The sequence below is a fragment of the Peromyscus californicus genome, unplaced genomic scaffold, assembly GCF_007827085.1.
Source record: "Peromyscus californicus insignis strain IS unplaced genomic scaffold, ASM782708v3 Scaffold_3__1_contigs__length_106647218, whole genome shotgun sequence".
In the NCBI taxonomy this organism is placed as follows: Eukaryota; Metazoa; Chordata; class Mammalia; order Rodentia; family Cricetidae; genus Peromyscus; species Peromyscus californicus.
In genome coordinates, this window is record NW_026294551.1 from 38655696 (window position 1) to 38680818 (window position 25123).

Sequence of the window (25123 nt, forward strand, 5' to 3'; positions counted from 1 at the left end):
ACTAGTGTCTGGAAGACTGAGGTAGAAGAATGGTCCATTCCAGACCAGCCTGGGCTACACGAGACCTTTTCTAAAACATAAAAGGGATGGCTCAGCAAGTAAAAGCACTTGTACCAAGTCTGGCAATCTGAGTTCAATCCCAGAACCCACATAGCAAGTAGTCCTCTGACCTCCACAGGCATGCTATGGCTTGCACACACACACACACTCTACCAATAAATTAATGTTTTAAAAAAAAAGGGAAAGAAAAGAACAAGATTTAGCTGTTGGTAGGAAGCTAACTAGATAGCTTAGTACAATGTACTTGCCAACAAGCCTGAAGACCTGAGTTTGATCCCTGGGACCCACGTAGTACAAGGACTCCTGAAAGTTTATTACCACACATGTGCTCACACACACACACACAAACACTAACACACTAAATAAATAAATACATAAAGAAATTACTGAATTTAGTTGTTAGTTAAGTGGCTATAGATACCCAGATATTTTCTTGAAAAGCAAGAAAGTACTAAGTAACTAAATAAGCCCACTAAACCAAAATCCTAACAGAATTTCAAAACATTTCACCTGTGCACACGAAAGAACTAAATAAAGAAAGAAGGACTGGTTGAGAGTCTGTCTCAGAATCTCCAGATTATTTGATTTCCCTGCAACTAGTTACCAGTCTGATAAAAGGCTAATTCTCCAGAAAGGGTAAACAGTTTCTAGACTGGGGGATACCAACAAGAGTAAAAAGGTACTCTTACTGAACTGAAGCTGGTAAACATATTAAGACCTCACAAGATGTTTTGCAGAATCTGAAGAATTGGGGTGGGCTGGGGTGTTAGACAATTACTAGCAGGGACCTTACACTACTAACACTGAGGTACCTAGTTTCTCACCCAGATCATCCTGCGATGCAGCTAACAGTCAGTAGGGCCCACTCACATTGTCACAAGTTCTAATAACCTCTTCAATCCACCTTATTAAATATAAGCAGGTAATTAAGTTACTACCAGATGTCTGAGAAAGTACCCAAATGAAAGAATCAAGAACAAATAACTACTTGTAAAAAAAAAAAAAGTGACCAAAGATTATGAAAAACAAAATAGAACTATAGGGAAGGAAGAATAAGGTAGAAGGGCTCAATTCCATTTCTGTTAGCCCTCCCATCCCCAGTCACAGCACCCGAGTCTAACCCTGAGAAAATACTAGACAAACTTGAACTGAGGAAGAGTCTATCATATAAATACTGACCAGTCTTCGGAACTTGAAAGTCATTCGAAAAGCAAAAAACCTACACAGATCAGAAGTTAAAGTACACGACCACCAAATGCAATCCAGTGTCATGATCTAGTTACCTGACAAGAAGACAATATGGGGGTGATAGGGGTAAACTCTGGAAAATGTCTGCAACAAACAATACTCTAGGAATAGTAAGTTCTTCTGGTGTGTGTGTGTGTGTGTGTGTGTGTGTGTGTGTGTGTGTGTGTGTGTGTGTGTGTGTGTTGGGACTGAACAACCTAGGGCCCCCAAATGCTGGGCAAGTGTCCTGTCAGTGGGTACACCCCCATATCCAATGTTAGCTTCTTAGGTCTGATGAAGGTATGGGACCATGTGAGCTGTTCCTGCTGGGTAAATATTAGTGAAAGCTGTGCAGGAGATCTCTGTAGACTATTTTCATGCAAATATTACAATTACTATCTTAAAAAGTCTGACGTCTAAAGAACTATCATTGTTATCCTAAAAGATCTAAGAGAAAATATTACATAGGCAAAACACAAATGGTGTAAATATATTTTTTCTTTTCTTTCTTTTTTTTTTTTTGGTTTTGTTTGGTTTTGTTTTTTCAAGACAGGATTTTCTCTGTGTTGCCCTGGCTATCCTGGATCTCACTCTGTAGACCAGGCTGGCCTCAAACTCACAGAGATCTGCCTGCCTTTGTCTCTCAAGTGCTGGGATTAAAGGCGTGCGACACCACCATCGGGTGGTATATATTTTTTAAAGAAATATTTTAAAACAAGAAATATACAGGGCATGGTGGCACATGCCTGTGATACCAGAAGGATCACAGTAAGTTCCAGGCCAGCCTGGTCTACTTATCGAGTTCCAGGCTAGGCAGGGCTACACATGAAAACTCTATCTCAGAAAAACAAACATGGGGTTGGAGAGATGGCTCAGTGGTTAAGAGCACTGGCTGGCTGCTCTCCAGAGGTCCTGAGTTCAATTCCCAGCAACCACCTAGTGGTTCACAACCACTTGTAATGAGATCTGGAGCCATCTTCTGGCCTGCAGGCATACATACAGGCAGAACACTGTATGTATAATAAATAAATAAATTTTAAAACAAATAAACAAAGGGAAAAGAAACCTAAAAGTAATTTTTTACTGTTTTTTATGTAATATCTCACTGTTACCCAGGCTGATCTCAATTTTGTGGGCTCAAGTAAGTGATTCTTCTACTTCAGTTAACATTAAGAAATAATTATCTTATTATTTATTACATTTGTTCATTTGTGTGTGCCCATGCACAAGTGAATGTGGAGGTTAGACAACCTGTGGGAGTCAAGTTCTTCCTTCCACCACTGGGGTCCTGGGGTTGAAATTAAGGTTCTGGGGCTTGGCCAGCAGGTGCCCTTATCCACTGAGCCAGCTCACTGGCCCAGAAATAATTCTTAAAACTTAAAAACAGTGATGTCAGGATCACATCACCCCTGACAAAATATGTAAATATTTTTTAAATTTGAAATTAAAAATATAATCACAGCAATAACAAAAAAGCTTACTATAAAAGATACAACTAAGGAAATGTATTTTAAATCAGTAAAAGTTAAAGAGATAAACAATAAGAAACAAAAGAAAGTTAAAGAGCCTACTAAAAAGGCCCACCATATATGAAAAACAGCTCCCAAAAGAACAAAATCAAGGGCAAAAAAAATATATAATTAATGTAACAATTCAATAGAAATTTCTCAGTGGGACAGGGCATGACTGTGGGATTAAGAATGTCCACTAATGAGCTGTGTGTATAGCTCCATGGTGGAGCCCTTGTCTGGCTTCCGTGAAGCCCTGGGTTCAATCCCCAGATTTAAAAAAAAAAAAAAAAAGAGTCCACCAAGTGCCTATCACAAAAAAAGAAAAACAGATCCCAAAGAAAGTGAATACAAGAAAAGATTTGGCAAACCAGGCAGTGGTGGCCTTTAATCTCAGCACTCAGAGGCAGAAGCCAGTCTGGTCTACAGAGTGAGTTCAAGAACAGCCAGGGCAACACAGAGAAACCCTGTCTTGAAAAAACTGGAGGGGGGGGGGGGAGGGGGAGGAGGAGGAGGATTCGATAAGCTTCCAGAGAGGGAAAATTGTGTCTTCATACAAATAATCAAGAATCAAAACCAGACATAGTGGGCACTCAGGAGGCAGAGGCAGGCGGGTCTCTGAGCATTCTGGTCTACAATATAAGTTCCAGGGCAGCCAAGGCTACACAGAGAAACTCCATCTCAAAAAGATTTTTAAAAAAGGATCAGAATGCTGCTGGGCCAGCTGTGGCAGACTTTTCATCTCTGCTACTCAGGAGGCTGAGGTAAAACAAGTTTAAATTTAAGCCCTTCCCTGGACTACAGTGAGTTCAAAGCCTAAGAATAAACAGACCCTATCTTACTTTTTAAAAAAGCCCAAATGGGCCGGGCGGTGGTGGCGCACGCCTTTAATCCCAGCACTCGGGAGGCAGAGCCAGGCGGATCTCTGTGAGTTCGAGGCCAGCCTGGGCTACCAAGTGAGTTCCAGGACAGGCGCAAAGCTACACAGAGAAACCCTGTCTCGAAAAACCAAAAAAAAAAAAAAAAAAAAAAAAAAAGCCCAAATGTAGAGGGGTCAGGGACATCACATGAACACGGATCCACAGAACCAATTGATGGGGACTTATGGGGACTCACAGAGATCAGGGAGCCTGTAAGGGATGACCTCGGTCCTCTGCATATTTTGTTATGGCTGGTAGCTTGGTGTTCTTGTGGTATCCCTAAAAGTGGGAGGGGGCTGTCTCTGACTCTTTCACTGGCTTATGGGATCCTTTTCCTCCTTCTGGGTTGCCTGTCCAGCCTTGATGTGATGGTAGGTGCCTGGTTTTTTTTGTTGTTGTTTTGGTTTGGTTTTGGTTTTTCGAGACAGGGTTTCTCTGTGTAGCTTTGCGCCTTTCCTGGAACTCACTTGGTAGCCAGGCTGGCCTCAAACTCACAGAGATCCGCCTGGCTCTGCCTCCCGGGTGCTGGGATTAAAGGCGTGCGCCACCACCGCCCGGCTGCCTGGTCTTATTGTAGCTTGTTATTCTGTGTTTGGTTTATGTCCCTGGGAGGCCTGCAGTCAGGGTGTCATATATGAGAGAATAATAATTTTATTAAGAAAATTTTTTATTCATTTTACATACCAATCACAGATTCCCCTCTTTCCTGAGAAGAATAATTTTAAAAAGCCCCGGCATGGTGATGCACACCTTTAATGCCAGCACTCAGGAGGCAGAGGTAGGCATGCATTTCTGTGAGTCTGATGCCAACTTGGTCTACAAAGTGAGTTTCAGGACAGCCAGGGCTTCACCGTGAGACACTGTCACAAACAAATAAAAAAAACACACACACACAGCTATTACTAAGATGAGTAAGAAATCTTAAATGAGAGTATGAATTACAATTTTTACAACCATGTTAAATGGGAGAGGGGGTATAATAAGTAATTAAAACAGAAAAATGTCCTAATTCTTAGAAGAAATAAGCAGAACTATTTATGGGTTTTCCATCTTAGTTTGAAACAACTCAGAAAAAAACACGCAACAGAGAGCAGGAAAGCAAATGTGGCAAAATGTTACAAATGGATGAATCTGGGCCAAGGGAGCATCGGTGTCCATCAGACTATCATCTGTAAGTGAAAACATATATACATCCCATGTGTTCAATCTCATGATGACACTAAAGAATATTCTCCACCCAAATGAGGGAACAAACCAAGAGTGTGGAAGATGCGGGAGATGAATTCCCCAGCAGCAGAAGAGATGGTAAAGAGAATCCCCAGGGTGATGAGGAGGAAGGAGGCCAGGATGGCCATTAAGTGTTTGCAAGAGGCAAACAATTTAGGCTGGAGCCAGCCTGAGAAGTCTGACAGAGATTTTATAGATGAAAATTAATGGACTATCTGGCTCATATCAATGTCCTGAGAGATTTAGAAAACTGGTCTAGTTAATATATGATAACTCACAGAAAGCTAACAACAGAAATAAAGACCATTCTTACCTCAAAAGAAAAAGTTGTACAGGAAAGAAATCAGAGGATACAACTAAATCCTATACAACATTTACACATTCATAATATAAACTTCCTGATTAAAAAATAAGGCTATAAAGTAACTCATCTGGGTGGTCAGCTGGTGGATATAGGAAAGATAAAGATGAATAGTGAGGATAAGGAGTAGATTGAGAGCCAAATCTTCAATATCTATCGTAAGATATCAATAAGCAATGTTTAACAGTTGCAACAAGACAAGTATGTTACTCACACACAAAAACACGTACCACAAATATATCTACCAAGAAAAACTGAAGTAGAATCCTAAAATGCTTAGGATTTTAATCAACTTGGTGGACCATGTAACTTTTTAAACTATAGGCAAGGGGTTAGGAATGTGGCAGAGAACAGGTCTAGGGTGTGTGATGCCCTGGATTCAATATAAGGGAGGGAGGGAGGGAGATAAGAAGTTGCCAGGTAAGGTATGACCTATACCTCTAATACCAGGACTTGGTGACCCCAGACCCCAACGATAATAAATTTCTGGACAATAATAAATTTCTGGACATTTAGAGATTCGTAACATTTACATAACTTTAATCCCATCACTTGGAAGGCAGAGGCAGGTGGAACTCTGAGTTCTAGGCCAGCCAAAGCTACATAAAGAAACTTTTTTTTTGGTTTTTCGAGACAGGGTTTCTCTGTGTAGCTTTGCGCCTTTCCTGGAACTTGCTTTGGAGACCAGGCTGGCCTTGAACTCACAGAGATCCACCTGGCTCTGCCTCCCGAGTGCTGGGATTAAAGGCGTGCGCCACCACCGCCCGGCTACATAAAGAAACTTTATCTAAAGCAAACAAACAAAAATTTATAACATTAGATGTAAATTATCTAACTAGGCATGGAAGTACAAACCTGTAACCTCACTACTTGGAGGAAGAGGCAGAAGGAGCAGATGTCACAGTCAGTCTTGGCTGTAATGGCCCCAATGTGAGTTGGAGCCCATCAGTAAACTGTGTAAAACTATGTCTGAAAACAAGCAAACAACCTGGGTGAAGTACCAGGAGCCTCTAATCCCAACACAAGAGCCAAGAGGATTGTCGAACTGAAGGTCAACCTGACCTACAAAGTGAATACTAGACCAGCTTGTAAGATGTCACAAAGGACAAATCAGTAAAATATTTCATAACTAGTAAGAAATTAAAGGGGAGAGGGGACTGCACACCTTTAATACTAGCACTCAGAAGCCAGAGGCAGGCATATCTTTGTGAGTTCAAGGCTAGCATGATCTACAGAGTGAGCTACATAGAGAAAAAAAAAAGGAGTGGGGGAGAAAGAAAAAGAAATTAAAAACACTGTTTACTATTGGTGTGGGTAACAAGGTGGCTGTAAAACAAAAGACAGGAGGGTAAATACTGCTTTACTCTTTTGTAATTACTTTTTGAAATTAACTTGTATATGCATCATTAACTGAAGGTTTTAAAATAAGCTTAGTAGCCAGCTTTCCTGTTAACCCAAGATGCTATGACCCCTTATCTTGAGCATTTAGACAACGAAAATATTATTCACATATTAGTACTGTATGTTTTACTATGGAATTGACTTTTTTTCCTTTTGGAACGCGCTCTGTAGACCACACTGGCCTTCAACTCAGATCCTCTGTCTCTGCCTCCCAAGTGTTGGGATTAAATGCATGTGCCACCACTACCTGGCTAGGTCTATTTTCAAACTTAACAAGTTCATTCAAAAATTTCAAACTTTTGTCATCGTGTCAAAAAAAATTATTTATACAGGTTAGTTATAAGACGACCTCTTCATAACTTGGATATACGGCCATGTGACTTCAATACTCAGAGTTATAGAACAGTGACTATTTTTGCAGTTCCTCATGTAATGAAGAGTCAGAACAGAATGCTGAAAGGATGGAATGAAGTTGTCTTCTGGCATCAATTGAGGCCATCAACCTTTAGGTACAGTGATTAACATCCCTTTTGGGTTTCATTTTTTACTCTTTCTGAGAAAGCTTTCTTCTTATGCAGTCCTTGGCTCACCTGGAACCTGCTATATACACCACACTGGCCTCAAACTCATGGAAGTCCTCCCGTTCCTGCCTCCTGAGTTCTGAGATTACGGACAAGGGCCACCACACCCAACAAAATCCCTAATTGTGAAACTACCTCTCACCTGTCTCCTTAAACATCCCCAAACCAGATGGCGTAATGGCAACTTGAATAACAAATTGGTAAGAGAAGTCAATCATTAGGACACACTTAATGAAGATTAACTGGCTAACCTTGTAAGAGCTTATGCCAGATCAGATGCACTCTTCATGTAAGTGCAACATCCTTGTAAAACTACAACCAAGTTTTTTTTTTATTTAAATCATGTCAAATTAACCATTACATTCAAGTAAAACTGAGAATTCTCACTGAAGTTTCAGAAATTAAAAAACAAACAAACAAGAATAAACTACTTAAACAGGAATCTGTTAAAGTGGATGACACACCGATGAGGACTATCTTCAAAGGGCCGTCTTCAACAGTGATTAAGAATTTTCTCTCCAGCCAATGAGGCTTCAGTGTTTATTCACTTCTTCATAAGCCTATTGATTTAAGTGTATAGAAAGATGCTTGCTGTATAGCTTCTACAGTTACTAATCTCCAGGAGCATGCTGATGGTGGTGAGAAGGCTCAGCTAGCAGACAAGCTTCGGGAGCAAGCCTGGCCACTGAGTGCAATCTTCGGTGACAAGAGGGAATGAAAGAACTAACCCCCACAACTGTCTTCCGACCCGATTTTGCTCCCTCTGGTGCCGTATGAACATATAAATAATTTTTTTAAAGTTAGATAATGATGAAATAACTTTTTTTCTGAAGTGCTGAAAGAATAGCCAATATCTCCCAAGTAGAAACATTAAATTTAAGTGTATTATTATACAATTATTTATTTTTATTTCCTCATCCAATAATTAAGGTATTAGCCAGCCTAGAAATGACAAAAACAAATTTAAAAAAAAGAATACCTAATTTTTTGATATTTCAAAATGATGTCATCTACAAATATCTTGGTCCTATTCATAGATACCCTGGGACTCATGTGACCTGGGGGCTGTAGGTTGGAAATGCCTTAGTTTTAAAGAAAGGCGCAGTGGGGCTGAAGATGTTGAGCTGGTGAAGTGCCTGCTTAGAATCCACAAAGCCCTGAGTTCAATCCCCAACACTGCATAAAAAAGGTGAGAAGGGCCAGGTGGTGGTGGTGCACATCTTTAATCCCAGCACTCGGGAGGCAGAGGCAGGCGGATCTCTTTGAGTTCGAGGCCAGCCTGGTTCCAGGACAGGCTCCAAAGCTACACAGAGAAACCCTGTCTCAAAACAAACAAACAAAGGTGAGAAGGCCAAGGAGAGAGCTCGGCACATAAAGGTACTTGCCAGGAGCCCACACGGTAGAAGAGAACCAACTCTTGTAAATTGTCTTCTGACCACATATAAGTGCAAGCACACATGCACACGCACAATAAATGCAAAAAATAAAACAAGTATGGTGGTGCACACCTGTAATCCCTGGAGGTAGCTCAGCTGGTAAAGGGGATTGTTGTTGAGGTGATGATCCGAGTTCAATCCCAAAGGCTCACAAGACACAGAAGGAGAAAACAGACTTCAGACTATCTTATGATCTCCACATGACAGGTTCATGCTCCCCACAAAAAATGAATAGATCCAGGTTTAGGGTGGTTTCTAAAATGACTCTTTGGGTCAAAGCCCTTGCGGGGTCTGACAACCTGAATCCAAACCTGAAGACCCACGCCTGACGGCTGTCCTCCCACCCCCACACACGGGCCTCAGCACCTTCCCGACCACACGTTTACACATACAAACACACAGAAAAACAAGCAGATCTAAAACAAGGAAGAAGAAAAAAAATAAAGGAAAAGCCGAGTGTGGCCTTTAATCCCAGCACTTGGGAGGCAGAGGCAGGCAGATCTGAGTTTGAGGTCAGACGGGTCTACAAAATTCCAGGACAGCCAGGGCTACACACTACACAAAGAAATCCTACCTAAGGGGAGAGAGGGAGGGAAAAAGAGCAGAGAGAGGAGAGAAGAGAGCAAGGGGAAAAGGGGAGAGAAGAGGGGAGAGAGAGAGAGAGAGAGAGAAGAAAAACACAGAGCAAAGTATGGTGGCACATGCCTAGTACTTGGGACACTGAGAAAGGAAGACTCCAAATTCAAGGCTGAACACATGGAGACCCTCCAAATAAAAACAAAACACTAGCTTCAGACCAGTTAAACCAGTCTCTGGGACAGGTAAAAATTTTCCTACTCACTAGCTGAAAAGTGCTCTACACCTGAACCTGTTCACAGCACTTTAGAGTTCTCCAAGGCTAGCTTTCACAATGACACTTCTTGGATATTACCTAGTTATGGTCTGATGTATAAATTCATTAAGTGAAAGGCCCAGTATTTCCCAACTTTTCCTCCCATCTTAAAAACAATTTAATCTTACCTTTGACGTATTTATATTCTGCTTTGGTAAAACATAAGCAAAACCTCTACAACAATAATAAACACAAGCAGCTTCGGAAATTAGTATTTTACTGTTGACGGCTTTCACAAACCGACAGGTTTTGTTAATTATTAATGGGGTCGCATCTATATTCCTGTTAAGGCTTAAGTAGTACTTAGATATAAAGAAACGGAAGCCAAAGACGTAGGAAGAGACTTGCTACTTTGCAGCAAGCAGGCATCTACTACCTACAATGCTAAAAGCGATCCTAGTTTTAAACAACACAATGCTTTCCCAACAAGTGCTTGTCAAGTGAGCACAGAAATCCCCAAGACAGATAGATGTCAAGGGCATCCCCATTCATGAAGCAACAAATTAGGGTATTCCTATCCCCTAAGAGAGAGGAAACTATGTAACCAAAGAAAGCATACTTCCCAGCCTGAATTGTATGATGAGAGGGGAAAATGAAACAGAAAAGTCAAAAGAAATCAACTTCTGAGAGTGAAGGCCAGGTCATTAGATTTATTCTGCACATTGGGAAGTTTCTGAAACACTTTATGTAGACGTGGAATCAGGAAATCCTAGAGTCCTTTGATTTGTCTTAAATCTCCCAACAAAACCATCTAAAATTATTTCCCCTGAGAAGTTCTACTCCTGTATGCTTTTATAAAAACCCACAAGGCCTACTTGAAGCCCCTGATCTTTAAATCTGATTGGAAGTGTCCACTTGCCGGATACTCAAATCCAAAAATAATACCGGCCCAGACGTGGGCAGAATCTCCACGCACATTTTCCTCTGAAATCTTTAGCTTCCCATCACGTTCTTAGGTCCTATTTTCAAGAGCTGCCCTAAACCATCAAGACTAACGCCAAAGGAGAGTTAAGAACTGGCGAGTACGCTTTTCCTACTTCCGTCCCTCATAGAAACCCTTAAATGCTGCGAGCAGGAACTGGCAGAGGGACAGCCCGCCTGGCCTGGGCTCTCCCCGCGATACAAAGGCGCAGTGAGAGCCACAGCAGCCCGCGCCTCTGCGCCCCACACCTCTCTGGGCAAGAGAGGAACAAGACTTTCCATGCAACCAGACCCAGCCCTCAGCACCCGCCTCCCACGTGCTCGTCTCCTCTCGGAGCCCAGGGTCGGACGCAAAGATTCAGCCCGGCGAGTGGCAGCAAGCACCGGGCAGACACCCCGGGTCCTCCCTAAGGGCCCTGGGCGGCACTCCTCCCAGGTTCCGGGGTTTCGGCCCGCAAGCCCGGGACCCCAGAGCCCTCCACATGGAGCTCGGGGGAGGGGACCTGGAGGCCGCGGTGCTGAGGGGAGGACCCGGCTGCCCGGCCCGGGGGCTGCACGGGATGGAGCCCCACCGCGTGCGAGCGGGCGGGCGGGCGGGCGGAGGCTGTGAGGCCGCCCCCTGCCGGCTGCCCGGCCCCGGCCCGGGCCGCTCCGGGTTGGGCTGCGGCCCTTCCCTCACCTCAGGCTGGCGGCACGCACCGACCGGCGGTCGCGGAGCCCCTGCGCCGAGGCGTGCTGGACAGGAGGCGACGCGGGCGGCTCCGCGATGGCTGACAGGCGCTCGGCAGGCCGGCTGGGCACCGGGGCCGAGGAGGGCGGGGCTTCGGCGGCCCGCCCCGCCCCCGGCCCGCCCCCGCCCGGCCGCCCACCTCAGTCACCCAGCCCCATGAGGTACGCGCGCGTCCGGGGTTACTCCAGGCCGTTCACCTCCGACCCCGCTCCGGGCAGCCGCGCGGTCCGGGCGCCAGGGGGAGGGGGCGAGGCGCGGGCTCGGGCCGGCGTCAGCCAATGGGCGCGCGGCGCGGGGCGGGGCGACGTGAGGCGATGCCGATGGTCCGAGCGCGGCTCTGCCATTCGGGGCCGAGCGGTGCGAGGGCGGGCGGGTCCCGGACGCGGTGGTTGTCCCTTCTGCCTGGGAGGGTTTGGGGCCAGCCCAACGGCTCCACCTCCCGGCGGAGTGGATGAAATGGTTCAGCTCGAGAAGCTCCCAGCCAGAACCTGCGGCGAGTAGCGCGGGAAGGGAACCCAGAACCCAGAGGTGTGGTGCGGTAGGCAATGTAGGGGCCCTGCCTGGATGGACGGTAGCATTGCTAATGCCGACACTAATAAGGTCGGTATCGTGCCCATCCACTGCCGTCAGATTAGCGCAGGCTAACCAATGCAACTAATCCATCACCAGCCCCTTTTAGCTCCCCAGCCTACCTCAAAGGAGCTGTTGATGATGGATCCTGGAGTACTGAAGAGAAGTGTTAGTAAAGAAAGTGTGGTGGGCCGGGCGGTGGTGGCGCACGCCTTTAATCCCAGCACTCGGGAGGCAGAGCCAGGCGGATCTCTGTGAGTTCGAGGCCAGCATGGGCTACCAAGTGAGTTCCAGGAAAAGGCGCAAAACTACACAGAGAAACCCTGTCTCAAAAAAAAAAAAAAAAAAAAAAACCAAAAAAAAAAAAGAAAGTGTGGTGGGCAAGACCCGGTACAAAGGACAGCAGTCTCATGCCTGCCTTCAACAGTTAAAGTGCCAGTGAGTCCTGACTTCTTAGGTTGCCTTCCATCCTGTACTGGGGTTGCTCCAAGCCTATTGAGGTGAAGCCAACAATAGTCTGCCACTTCACGGCAAGACTGTCAGGGCAGTGTGTATTGTCGATTAATGGTGACTGGAAGAATTCCCAACACAACGCAGCCATTGGGCATAGGTGCAGTAACAATTAGAGGAGATCCTTGTGAGTTCTAACCTACTGCAAAAATTCAGAGGAGTACCCAGAGCTCTTTTCCCAGTCCTTACACGAACCTGTGATGAAGGCCAGGAAAGGTGCAGAGAACACCATGGCCAGAGGAGTATTTCAATGCCAGAGGGCAAAAGCGAAAAAGGTAGAAAGCCACACCCCAGGAAACAAATTCTTGGATGGAAGCTAAGACAGGAAGATAGTAAGATCGGTCAACAGGAACAAGGGGATCCCTCATTACCATTAGGTGGCAGCTTCTCCAAGAATTTATCCACTCACTTTTGAAGTAATAAGGATTGGAAACAAATTGGAGAATTAGTGAATTTTACAAAACAGTGACCTATATTTTAACAGTAACTGTGTCATTGGGATAAATTTCAGCTGAACAAAGAAACTCAGAGCTTTTGAAAAAAAAAAAGATAATTGAGCAAGACTGTCTGGTTTAACAAGATGTTTGACTTACTAAGAATGATCTGGGAAGCTTTGCCTTTCATAGTAGTACTCTCTGAAGCTGGCATGAAGAAGTGACCAAGGAAAGAAATTTTAAAAAACCTTGGAGTTGCCTCTTGTTCTTTTACCTTTTATATGGTACAGTCTCTTTCTCTAGGATTCTTAATGGTGTTGCTGTTTGTCAGCTTTAGGGATACTGCAATAATGGATTGACCCTCTAAACTTCAGGACTGTGGGATGTAACCATTCTCCTCACACGTGCAAGACCCTGGGGTCCATTCTCAAGTGAGGTATTCAAATAGTCCAGCTTTCAGGGAGTCCAGCCAGTGACATGGTTTAGCAGGTACAGGTGTTTACCATCCAGCCTGAGGATCTAAGTATTATCCTTAGAACCCACACGATTGAAGAAGAAAACTGAACAAAGTTCACACACACACACACACACACACACACACACACACACACACAAAATGTCAAAAAAAAATTTTTAATGAACTACTCAAGGAAAGGCCTAATGAAAGAGCTCTAAGCTCTAAGAAAGAGTGCACTTAGGCAGAGGCAGGAGAATTGGGCCTTAGGAGACTGAAGAAAAACACAAAATAGCAAAAGGCTACAGGGAAGAAAATCAAGAATAAGGATAGCCCAAGACCACTTCCAAAGAACCTGTTACCAAATGCTAGGACGCAGACAAGAACTGGCAAAGGGCTATTTCTCTAAGATAGTGAGTAACTCTTAGAACCGGAACTGGGGCTGTGTGCTGTGCTGTGTGAGGCATGCAAAGACCTGCCTATCCTACCCTAGGCTTTTTAGAGCTGGTCTCCACGGATCCTTGCCACACAAGCCGCATGTCTGTAAGAGGTGGAGAAGAAAGCCAAAGGGTGGAGAAAACATACCATACAAGACTAACAGGTAGAAGAGAAGGAGGTGAGTACACATTTTAGAAGCTGAAACTAGAGGTCTTTTTCTGGGCTGAATTATATCCCCCAAATCCAATGCTGAAGTCCTAATCTACAGTACCTCAAGGTGTGTGTAGGGGGTTGGAGGTAGGGTCTTTAAGGACCTTACTAAGTTAGAACAAGATCATTTAGGGTAGACCCTAGTAAAATAAGACTGGTGCCATTAAACAAATGAATATTAAGATCCAGAGAAGATCCTTTGAAGACAGGGAGAAGACAATGATTGACAAGCCTAAGAGAAAATTTTCAGAAAAAAAACCAACACTGCCAACATTTTAATCACGGACTTTTAGCCTCCAAAAATGTGAAGAATTCTATATTGTTTCTATGATGTGGTATTTTTGTTATAACTACCCTAAAAGACATAACACAAGGTCTCCAAATTTTTTCAAGAAAGTCATGTAGTGGCTGGAGAGATGGCTCAGCAGCACTGACCACTCTTCCAGAGGACCTGAGTTCAATTCCTAGTACCCATGTGGGTGTCTCACAGTCTGTAACTATAGTTTCAGGGAATCTGACACCCTCTTTTGGCTTCCTCAGGCCCTAGACACACATGTGGTACACAACAAACATCCAGGAAAAACACTCATAAAATTAAAAAAAAAAAATTTTTTTTTTAAATTGTGTACATGAGGAAGTCAGATCTTCCTGTAAGTAGCCGGAGGTAACCTGTAAAAATGGTTCACTACTTTCTTGACCCAGAAAACCCTACAAAATCATGCAAATCAAGAGGTTCAAATCCTCATGTTCACTTTAAGAAAGCGAAACTCCCCAGGCCATCAAGGCTATGCATATTCAAAAAGCCACCAAGTGTCTAAAACACGGCACTTTAAAGAAGCAGTGTGTTCCCTTCTAGAAGTATAATGGTGGAGTCAGGTTGGCCAAGCCAAACAGTGGCTCAGGATACAGGGTCTGTAGCTCCAAAAAAGTGCTGGATTTTTGTGTCATGCTTAAAAATGCAGAGGGTATGAACTGAAGGGTTGAGATGTAGGTTCTCTAGTCATTGAACATATCCAGGTGAACAAAGCACATAAGATGTGAAGACAGAGCTCATGGCTGAATTAGCCCATATATGTGCTCCTCTGCGACATCGAAATGATTGTCACTGAAATGGACACACTGCCCCAAAGCCAGAAGAGGAGGTTGCACAGAAGAAACTTGAAGAGACAAAAACTTATAACACAGGAATAAATTCAGCATAAATAAATGCAAGTTTAAAAAATGAGGGGGGAGCTGGGCAGTGGTAGCACACACCTTTAATCCCATCACGAGGGAAGCAGATCTCTATGAGTTCGAGGCCAGCCTGGTCTAAAAAGCAAGTTCTAAGACAGCCAAGGCTACACAGAGAAACCTCTGTCTCAGAACACACACACATAAATGAAGTTGTCTAGAGGTAAGAGGAATTGATCCTAAGCATCCCAGCTCCCTTCACTGATCTCTTTCCCTATTATGGGAAAAGTCTGAGAGATCCTTGTCTTTACAGTGATTACAATCTATTTGGGAAGACAAAACTAGCACTCTTAAACAGTACCTATATCTCATTCCTTAGATGACAGTCATGAAAATTTGTAAAGGGCATAGGTGAGAGATGATAAATTCTCAAAAGCAGATAAGCCCATATTTATCTAAATAGTATATTAACATTTTCCATGTAGTTCCATTTGGCAGTCATTTCTGCTTTAGATAAGAGCAGTATTTCTCAAGGTATGTTGCACTGGCCACCTGTAATAGGAACACTGGAGTGCTTGTTTAAAATGTAGATTCCTGAGGCTGCAAGATGGCTCAACCTGTGATGGTATTTGGCACTAATCATGATGACCTAAGTTTGATCCCCAGGTCCCACATGTTGGAAAATAGAATTAGAACAGCCTCCTACAAGTTATCTGACCCCCACATCAGCACCAAGTCATGCTCATACCCACATGCATACACCCCCACACAAAAAAAATGGAGATTCTCTTATACAACATATACTTGTATATATGAATATATGCAATCAATATATACAATAAATTTTTAAAGAAAAGAGGAAAAGGGGCTGGCAAGATGACTCAATGGATAAGACATTTGCCACTAAGCCTGATGACCTGAGTTCAATCCTGGAACCTACAAGATGGAAAATGAGAACAGATTCCCACTAATTGCCTCCCAATTTACACACACACACACACACACACACACACACACACACACACATATTTATGTATCTATGTATCTATGTATGTATATGTAATTTTTAAAAGGGAAAACATAGACTCTTTTAAAAAGGAAACCTAGTCATTGTCCACATTGAAGTTTGACAACACAAGTTTAGTATTTAGCATTATTGTCGTTTGCTACCAGAGTATCTTGTTGAATAGCAATGTCTCCAACATCTGTATTTCTAAGATAGCAATCTTCAGGTCAGACTTGAATTAGAGAAGGAAAGAGTATCTTTATAGTCCTGGAGTTGGAGCGCAGTGGTCGAGCATCTGCCTAGCATACCTGAGGACCTAGGTTCAATGCCAATACCACAATAGGGAGGGGGAGGAAAGAAAGTGCCTTATAGAAATGGAGGCTGGGAGGTAAAATACCCAGATGTTAGCTGGGTGTGGTGACACAAACCGGTAATCCCCGCACTCAGAAGGCAGTAGCAGGAGGATCACCACAAGTCTGAAGGCAGGCTAGTCTACATAAAGGGTTCTGGGTCAGTCAGGGCTACATAGTGAAACCCTGAATAAAACAAAATAAAACAAAATCAAGATGCCTTTTCCCAGTGACCCCCAATATTCATAGTCTGAATTGGCTTCTAGAATTTCCCACAATTGTTCTTAATTTTTATTATTTTTACATGAATTGGTGTTTTGCTATGGATGTCGGGTCCCCTGAACTGGAGTTACAGACAGTTGTGAGCTGCCATGTGGGTGCTGGGAATTGAACCCGGTCCTCTGGAAGAGCAGCTAGTGCTCTTAACCACTGAGCCATCTCTCCAGCTCCTCCAGAATTGTTTTCATACCTTTCCTTATGCTATCAGACTTATCATTTCTCCTGTTTTTCTGAATCTTTTTAGTCCTTGAAAGTCTCATCTTCTCTTAGACACTAGCTCCTCTCTAGCTTCCACTCATCTCTTTCCTGTGCATTCTAGCAGCAGTATGGTTACCAGCACAAGATACAGTGTTTAAATTCCGCTGTAATTTTGTGTGCATGCTGAATACAGCATCCTACAGTTTAGCACCCCTCTTTGTAACTCTGAGAGTAAGGCCAGGGATAGATATTAGTTAGTGTTTCATTGATTGAAATAAAGATTAGCACTGGGCAATGGTGGCATAAGCCTTTAATCCTAGCACTCAGAAGGCAGAGGCAGGTAGATCTGTGAGTTAAAGGCCAGCCTGGTCTACAGACTGAGTTCTAGGACAGCCAAGACTATACAAAGAAACTTTGTCTCGAAAAACCAAAAAGAAAAAGAAAAAAAGAAAGATTAGCACTGTACCTGAGAGGCCACTGTGCTCCTGATCTCTGCTTATCAGTCTTCACCTTGCCTTTGGGAGGCAAAGCCTCCAGTAAGTTACTTAGCAGCTCTATTGATGATCAGAATTCAAGAGAGCCAGCCCCTTGCCAAAAAGCTGTGGCTCCGGTTGTAAGATAAAAGGCACAAAGGCCTTATCTGAACACCAGTCCCTTTGCTCTGGTCAACCATTCAGGTTTGTCCAGAGTTAAGAGCCTTACGGAACCTCACACCATAAGGTCAGAAAATCTCCTCACGGAGGCCTCTTTATAAGACTGGTCCTGGTGTCGAAAGGCAAGATTACATTGCATAATGAAGAACAGTGTTTATACTGGAGACTGCCCACGATATTTTCACATGGACACCAGGGTTTTCACAGTGTACTTGGGTTTTCACAGGTCATTTCAGCTCCCCCTCCCCCTTATGATCTAATCCCAAACACTTCTAGTCCCTAGCTACATTTTAGGAAATCCCACACCTTTGTTTCTTCTTCCATGAGACCTACACACAGATGTGTGTGTGTGTGTGTGTGTGTGTGTGTGTGTGTGTGTGTTATAGTGTATATACATATATGTGCATATACACCTATACCGCAAAATTAAACATCTGGAGAAATGTTAAAGACCTTTTTACTTAAAGGCAGAAAAACAGGATAATTTATTTACTTGTTGCTTAGTCCTGGGATTCTGACCTTGTGTTGCTCTGCTTTACAACCTACACACCTCATTCTCCTACAGCCATGAAAGACTTCCTAGCTAATTATTTCCTTCCCCTGTCATTAACCTCTGTTTAAGTTTTTTCAGTATCTCCATTACGTCATATCAGACTTGAGTTTTTCCTGCTGCATGTTTAAGCATTTGTCTTCCTCAAAATACCCTCCACTTCCCCACTGCTGCTGTTATACATGAAGCACAATAAATACTAAAAATAACATAATATTTGCAGTCTTTACTATTAAGGAACACTGATCCACTAGTCAACTTCTTCTTATCCTTTCATTCCTATTTTCTTTTTCTTTTGAGACTCACAGCCTGAGCTAGCCCAAATTCTTCCTGCTTCTCCCTTCAGGCTTGTGACAGCCACACCTGTCTCCCTTTATTAGATATTAAACCAGCTTTCACTGCTTCCATCTTTAACGAGAAAAGCACTTCTGATAAATAACCCAGACACACAGGTAGAAAGCTATCGAACAAATCCCGTTCACCAGTGGACCTCCTGTTCCGATACAACTGATTTGCTTAATGAAAACAAAGGATGATGACAATGGAAAGGAAATGTAGCTTAAATCAGTGAATGAAATGCCCATTATCTTTTGAATAGGAGTCAATACAAACTGAGAAGAATTGATTCTTGGTAATCTAAAGCAAAGATAAGGGAAGCTTCTTTTGTGCTATACACTATTTAAAAAACAAAACAAACAAACAAACAAACACAAAAACCCACCCAACTTGAGCTGTTTAATCAGAGACCAGGCCTAAATCCCAAACCTGTCACTAATTAGACTGTGAGCAAGTGGCTCCTTTTCTGTGTCTGTTTCCTTGACTATACAATTAACTCTATATGGTGATATTGTGGATGAAATATAATCAAAATGTAAAGCCTCTAATACAGAGCTGGAAACAAAGAAGTCACATAGAAAATATGACTTGCTCTTTTCTCTGTATGTCCCCTTCACTCATTTTCTATGAGTACTTAGAAAACATTCCTATGGATGACCACTTGCTTCAGGAGTTCTATGGTATTAAATTCTATTTTATAAATTCAGGATAGCAGAGTATATGCAAGAACCAAGCAGCATTTTACCCTTGCTTGCAGAGAGGGAGCAAATGTCCATGATCTTGGGTTTTGAGACCAAACAAAGGGATACACCTGGGTCTGCTCAGGCTCATTTCATGTCATACTGGAACAGTTCTTTGGCCCCTCTGTCAAGAATATGGAACAGGGAGCTGGCTCAATGGTTTAGAGTACTTGTTGCTCTTGCAGAGGACCCAGGTTTGATTCCTAACACCCACGTGGTGTCTCATCATGATCCATAACTCCAGTTCCAGGAAATCTGATGCTCTCCTCTGACCTCTGAGGGTACCAAGCATGCATGTGGTATATATACATACATGGAAGCAAAACACTTACATATAAAATGAATAAATATAATAAAAAATTTTAAAGACTATAGAACAAGTATATGTTACAAATGGAATTATTATTAAAAACATCTTCTTAGAAAATAATTTATGGGACTGGAGAGATGGCTCAGAGGTTAAGAGTACTGGCTGCTCTTCCAGAAGTCCTGAGTTCAATTCCCAGCAGCCACATGGTAGCTCACAACTATCTCTAGTGGAATCTGATGCCTTCTTCTGGCATAAAGTCACACATGCAGATAAAGCATTCATATACATAAAATAAATAAATCTTTAAATTTACTATAAATAGTCAAGCTGAACATAACTTATATATCCCCTAACCTAGCTTCAACCTTTATATTTATACCCTGGGAAACCTTCAAATAAGTTCCAAGAATATTATAACAGTAGAGTATTAAATTGTGCTACATTCATAAAATGGGGTATTGTAAATCACTAAGTACAAACAAAAACTTGCTACATGAAACATTGTGAATCAATTTTAAAATTAGTACTGAGCAAAAAATAAAACAGAGCTGGGAGTAGTGATGTATGCCTTGCCTTTAATCCCAGCACTCAGGAGGCAGAAACAAGCAGATCTCTCTGAGTTCCAGGATAGTCAGGGATGTGTAGAGAAATACTGTCTCAAAATAAATGAACAAACAAACAAACAAACAAAAATATACAGGTTTCTAATTTTAAAAGACAAGGCAGCAGGGTGGTGGTGGCACACACCTTTAATCCCAGCACTTGGGAGGCAGAGGCAGACAGATCTCTGTGAGTTTGAGGCCAATCTGGTCTACACAGCGAGTTCCAGGATAGCCAGGGCTACACAGAGAAACCTTGTCTTGAGGGGGGGGAAAAAAAGGCCAGAGTGATGACATATCCCTTTAATTCCAGGACACAGAGGCAAGCAGACCTCTGTGAGCCTTGTCTGTATACCAAGTTGCAAGCCAGTCAGGACTACATAGCAAGACCTTCTCTCAAAAATAAATATATAAATAAATAAATAAACAATAAGAGGCAAAAATCTGAATGAATGAGAACAAAGTATAACGATTCATATATATGAAGGTTGCCACAAAGGTTCCCATTGCTTTTTATTCCAGTCTAAATTTTTTTCCAGTCTAAAATTTTTATCAATTATTTATCGATTCTTGGGAATTTCACACCATGTACCCCAATCCCACTCACTTCCAAGTCCTTACATATCAGCCCTCTACCCTTGTGCCTCCCCCCAAAAGAATTGTTTTTTAAATCTATGAGTTGCTGGAACAAGTGGAGGGGAAGGCTCTCCATGACTCAGGGCAACAGCAGGATACCAGAGGAATCTCCGTGAGGGTCCGGTATCAGTATCGATGGTATAGCAGAAGCCAGAGGCTTTAACCAGACCAACAACTCAGTGCAATGAACATTTGAGAGTAAAGCTGTTTGGGCAAAAGGGTACACTTCATGAACAACCTAAAATTTTTAATAAGAAATTCTTTTTAAAACAGGCAAAACTCACCAGGCAGTGGTGGCACATGCCTTTAATCCCAGCATTCAGGAGGCAAAGGCAGGTGGAGCTCTGTGAATTTAAGGCCAACCTGGTCTACAGATCAAGTTCCAGGACAGCCAGGGCTACACAGAGAAACCTTGTCTCAAAAAATGAAAAACAAACAAAAAATAAACAAAAAAAAAAACCCAAAACTCATTTGTGGTGATAAGAATTAGATAATAGTTATTCCTAAACTGGGCATGGTAGGTTTTCCCTATAATCCTAGCACTGGGGAGACTGAGGCAAGACTGTCACAAGTTCGAGTTTGACCGTGTCCCAAAACATGAATTAATTAAGAAGACTGGTGAGATGGCCCAGCAGGTCAAGGTGCTTACTGCTGAGCCTGGCAACCTCAGTTCAATTCCCAGAACCCACATGGTAGAGGGACTGAACTAATGAAGGCCCAGAGAGGTTAAGGAACTTCCTTGAAACAATTCAATCAATGACGGGGTCTCAACTAGAACCTTAAAAGGCCTCCTGGCTTCTGGTCAAGGGTTCCTCTTCCAGACCCACTCTGACTGTTCCTTCCTTTTTCCCTATTTTCTTTCAGAGGTCGGTCACAACTGGACACAGCATCTCTACCACTAGATATTTTGTCTTAATTTTAGTTTTGTGTCTCTGCTTCACAGAGTGCATATTTCAGCATTCAGTTTGACTTCAGGGCATCCATGAGTAGGTTCAGTCCTTAGTATACACACACACACACACACACACACACACACACACAGGAAAAGAAAAGAAAACGTCTCCCAGAATTTATAAACGAAAATTGCAATTTCGTCTTTAGCCATGCATGAGATTGCTTTGGGAAAAATGAGATTTTCCTCTTCAATGACACAGGGTGAGAAGTGAGACTTCAGATCCATTCCGACCTTTGCTGCAAGGTGGCAGCACTGTCATGTGGCAGCGACTGAAAATTTTAAACAGAACAACAGAGAACCACAAGGGAGTAGAGAATCATGTGATCACAGGAAGGGAACAGTCAACAAAAATCATGAAACCCCAGGAAAGCAACGGAGCCCTTTAATCTGCTCTCCTGCGTTGAAAGAACCAAGCAACTGCAGCAGAGGAAGAGAAGCAGGCCTAGGGGAGATTTGCTGCTGGGCTGGATGCCCAGGGCTTCCTTTATCCCTTCCCCATTTTAGCCAGCAAACTGTCCTTCAGGGATCTCCCTTCCATTAATGTTTCCCACCAAGACTCTGATGCTTAGTTTGGCCAGATTTCAAGCTGTATAGAGGCGTCAGTACACAGGGTGCTACTTAAATAGTAATTTGATTAAAATCGCACAAAGCCCCTTATGTAAAGTCCTTTGAACCAACTCTTTATGTGATTATCAATCAAGAGTTTCAGCCTCCAGAATCTTCTCATGCATAGCCAAGCCCATGTGGGCTTCAAAGAAGCATATTTGCAGCTGGTAGTAAGGCTGTGAAGGCCCTGGACATCAACAAATATCTAATTAGATGTGTCCTTTTTTATGATCGCACCTAGCTATGCTATCAAGAAGTCTTTAGTCAGGCATAGTGGTACACAGCTGTAGTCTCCATTCTTGGGAGGCAAAAGCAAGAAGATCCTAGGTTCAAGTCCAGCCTAGACTACAGAATGAGTTTCAAGAAAGTCTGGGCTGTGAGGGAAGACCTCTTTAAAAAATCTTTAGAGCTTAATACTAATTACATACTCTTTTCTAAAAGAAACAATTTTGGGGGGGAAATTCAATAGCAGCTATTCCCAGCTGTAGACAGTACCACTCATGCAACATATATAGCTTTCTCACAATCTCTTGACCCAATTGCCATAAGAAAGTTGTTTTAACTATACTCATTCCATTATTCATAAGTGTGAAAAATACACAATTTTATAGATATTCCTATGCTCATATGAACTTATGGTTATAACTGTAAATGAATTCCAGAGATCTTTTGGATGACATTCAGTTTATACAAGGGAAAAACTGAGATCCTGTGTAGCCAAATAATTTCCCCAAGGTGGCCAAACTGGCGTAAACTAGAACTCAGTTCTACTGATTCCTAAAGTCCAGTGTTCTCCCCAACATAAGGCACTGACTCATTCAGTCCTAGTTTCTTCCTCTCTCCTAGAAATTGTACTTCTTAATAGGCATCTCCGTATTGCTTAATGTTGGTGTGTATAGCTATGTGCCTCCATCAGAGAGCACAACTGTGAATGAGTACGTGTCTATCTGCAAGTATTTATGGAGCATATCTTTGGGTGTTTATGCCCTTTCTGTTAGGAAAATCTTTAGATAATGACAGTTCTCAAGTTGGCAGCAGTGAAGCTGGGCCGGACCTTCAAAGTCAATCATTAATAAGCAGATTGGGCTTTTTCTCCAATCAGCTATATTCCTGGGTCTTCAGGAAACAGGGTAAAATAGTCAGGGTAGAACCAGATAGTCAGAGTGCAACTTGGTTCCAGGACAGTAAAAGCAACAAGAGGCAAGGCTATACGGGGCTATGACGGAGTAACAGTGGGCTATAGGCAGGAAGTGCTCATGAGCTCAGATTGGCATGGATACCATCTTAATCTTCAGTCTCATCGCTGCATCCTATGATTCCAACAAGAACGGTAAGTGCTCCTCTAGCCTAATATGCTAGAACATCCAAAAGGAAGCCCAGAGAGCTTTTGGAGCCTCTTCCATCAGATAGGAATATAGCCAATACCCAACAAGTTGTACATTGCAGGAATTACCCCATACATCTGATTATTAAGACCAAGGAGACATCTGTCCATTTCATGAGAAGTCTTCAGGGAATGTGGTGCCTTCCTTTTCCTTGCTTACAGGGATAACAATAAAAACATGATAAGATAGCTTTCATTGTGAGATGGTGACACCGTTTTGTAAATAGCCTCACCTAGGGCTCTTAAGTTCATAACCCCTCGTGAGATGTTGCCTTCATTTTTCAGGTAGTACACTCAAATAGTTGAAATAGAGATGTTAATGGGGAGGAGCTGAGGGAAAGTTGATATGGGGGTGGAGTGGCACTGTTTGCTACTCTTTGGTAATGGTTGATTGATGAGGTTTTTTTGTTTGTTTTGTACTGAGGCTTGAAAGCCAGCCTTAAGATGCTAGGCAAGTGCTGGACTACTGAGCTCTGCCCCAGCTCTGGTAGTAAATGTTTATTTAAAATAGGATTTTTTTTTCAGAGTTTCCTAAACATTTCTCTAAAATTAGCTAGCTGGAGGTTAAATCAAAATAGTATAAGGTGCAGCAGTAGTGTGCTTATGCAAGTTAAGGAAAGTTACACCTGTGACCCAAGTACCTGAGAGATGGAGGCAGGAGGATTGCCATCAGAGCAAAGCCAGCCTAGGCTACAGAGTGAGATACAACTTTCTTCTTCTTCTTCTTCTTCTTCTTCTTCTTCTTCTTCTTCTTCTTCTTCTTCTTCTTCTTCTTCTTCTTCTTCTTCCTCCTCCTCCTCCTCCTCCTCCTCCTCCTCCTCCTCCTCCTCCTCCTCTTCCAAGCAGCTGAAGCTAGATGTGGTAGGGAATGCCTTTTCAATTTTGTATTAGATTTATTCATTTTATTTTATGTGTGAATGTTTGGCCTGCATGGATGTCTGTGCATTGGTGCCAATGGAGGGAGGGAAAGAGTACCAGATCCCCTGGAAGTGGAGTTAGGAATAGTTGTGAACCACCATGTGGGAGCTGGGGATTAAACTCTTGTCCTCTGCAAGAGCAGCCAGTGCCCTTAGCCACTGAGCCAGCCTCTAGCCACTACAGCATGCTCTCAATCTCAGCACTTGAAGGCAGAGTCAGGTAGCTCTCTGAATTTAAGGCCAGCCTAGTCCACAGAGCTAGTTCCAGGCCAGTCAGAGCTACCTAGGGAGACCTTATCTCAAAAAGAAAATAAGAAAAGCTGAGGAAGAAAATTTCCACACACTGTGAACAATGTACCACAAAAGCAGAAACAGCTATGATCTCTAGCTCTGTGGAAATCTATAGGGAGCCTGTATCCCAGGGAGTACATAACAAACCTTCAAGGTTCTCTCCTAAATACATGAAGCAGAAGCTGAGCAGTGGTGTCAGCGGATCTCTGAGTTCAAGGCTAGCCTGGTCTACAGAATGAGTTCTAGGACAGCTAGGACTATAC

The 25123-nt window shown here is 42.9% G+C and overlaps 2 protein-coding genes across 10 annotated transcripts in view; one reads left to right on the top strand and one right to left on the bottom strand.

The window, feature by feature from the left end:
* Acaca (acetyl-CoA carboxylase alpha) overlaps window positions 1-25123 on the bottom strand; it is a 272460-nt gene that overhangs the window by 206340 nt on the left and 40997 nt on the right. Inside the window, exon 1 of one of the 6 annotated variants that reach the window (XM_052759695.1) lies at window positions 11214-11366. The exons of 3 other annotated variants lie outside the window; for them this stretch is intronic. The gene's annotated coding sequence lies outside the window, so the exon portion shown is untranslated. Of the gene's footprint in view, window positions 1-8793; window positions 8839-11213; window positions 11367-25123 lie in introns of those variants that run through there. 2 more of the 6 variants (XM_052759694.1, XM_052759692.1) reach the window with 2 other exon arrangements.
* Window positions 11754-25123, top strand: part of CUNH17orf78 (chromosome unknown C17orf78 homolog) — a 33110-nt gene continuing 19740 nt past the window's right edge. For 2 of the 4 annotated variants that reach the window (XM_052759701.1, XM_052759702.1), the window contains exon 1: window positions 13855-23598. In XM_052759701.1, the coding sequence (XP_052615661.1) occupies window positions 23541-23598 (58 nt within the window). In that variant the 5' untranslated portion in view covers window positions 13855-23540. The other 2 variants (XM_052759699.1, XM_052759700.1) reach the window with 2 other exon arrangements.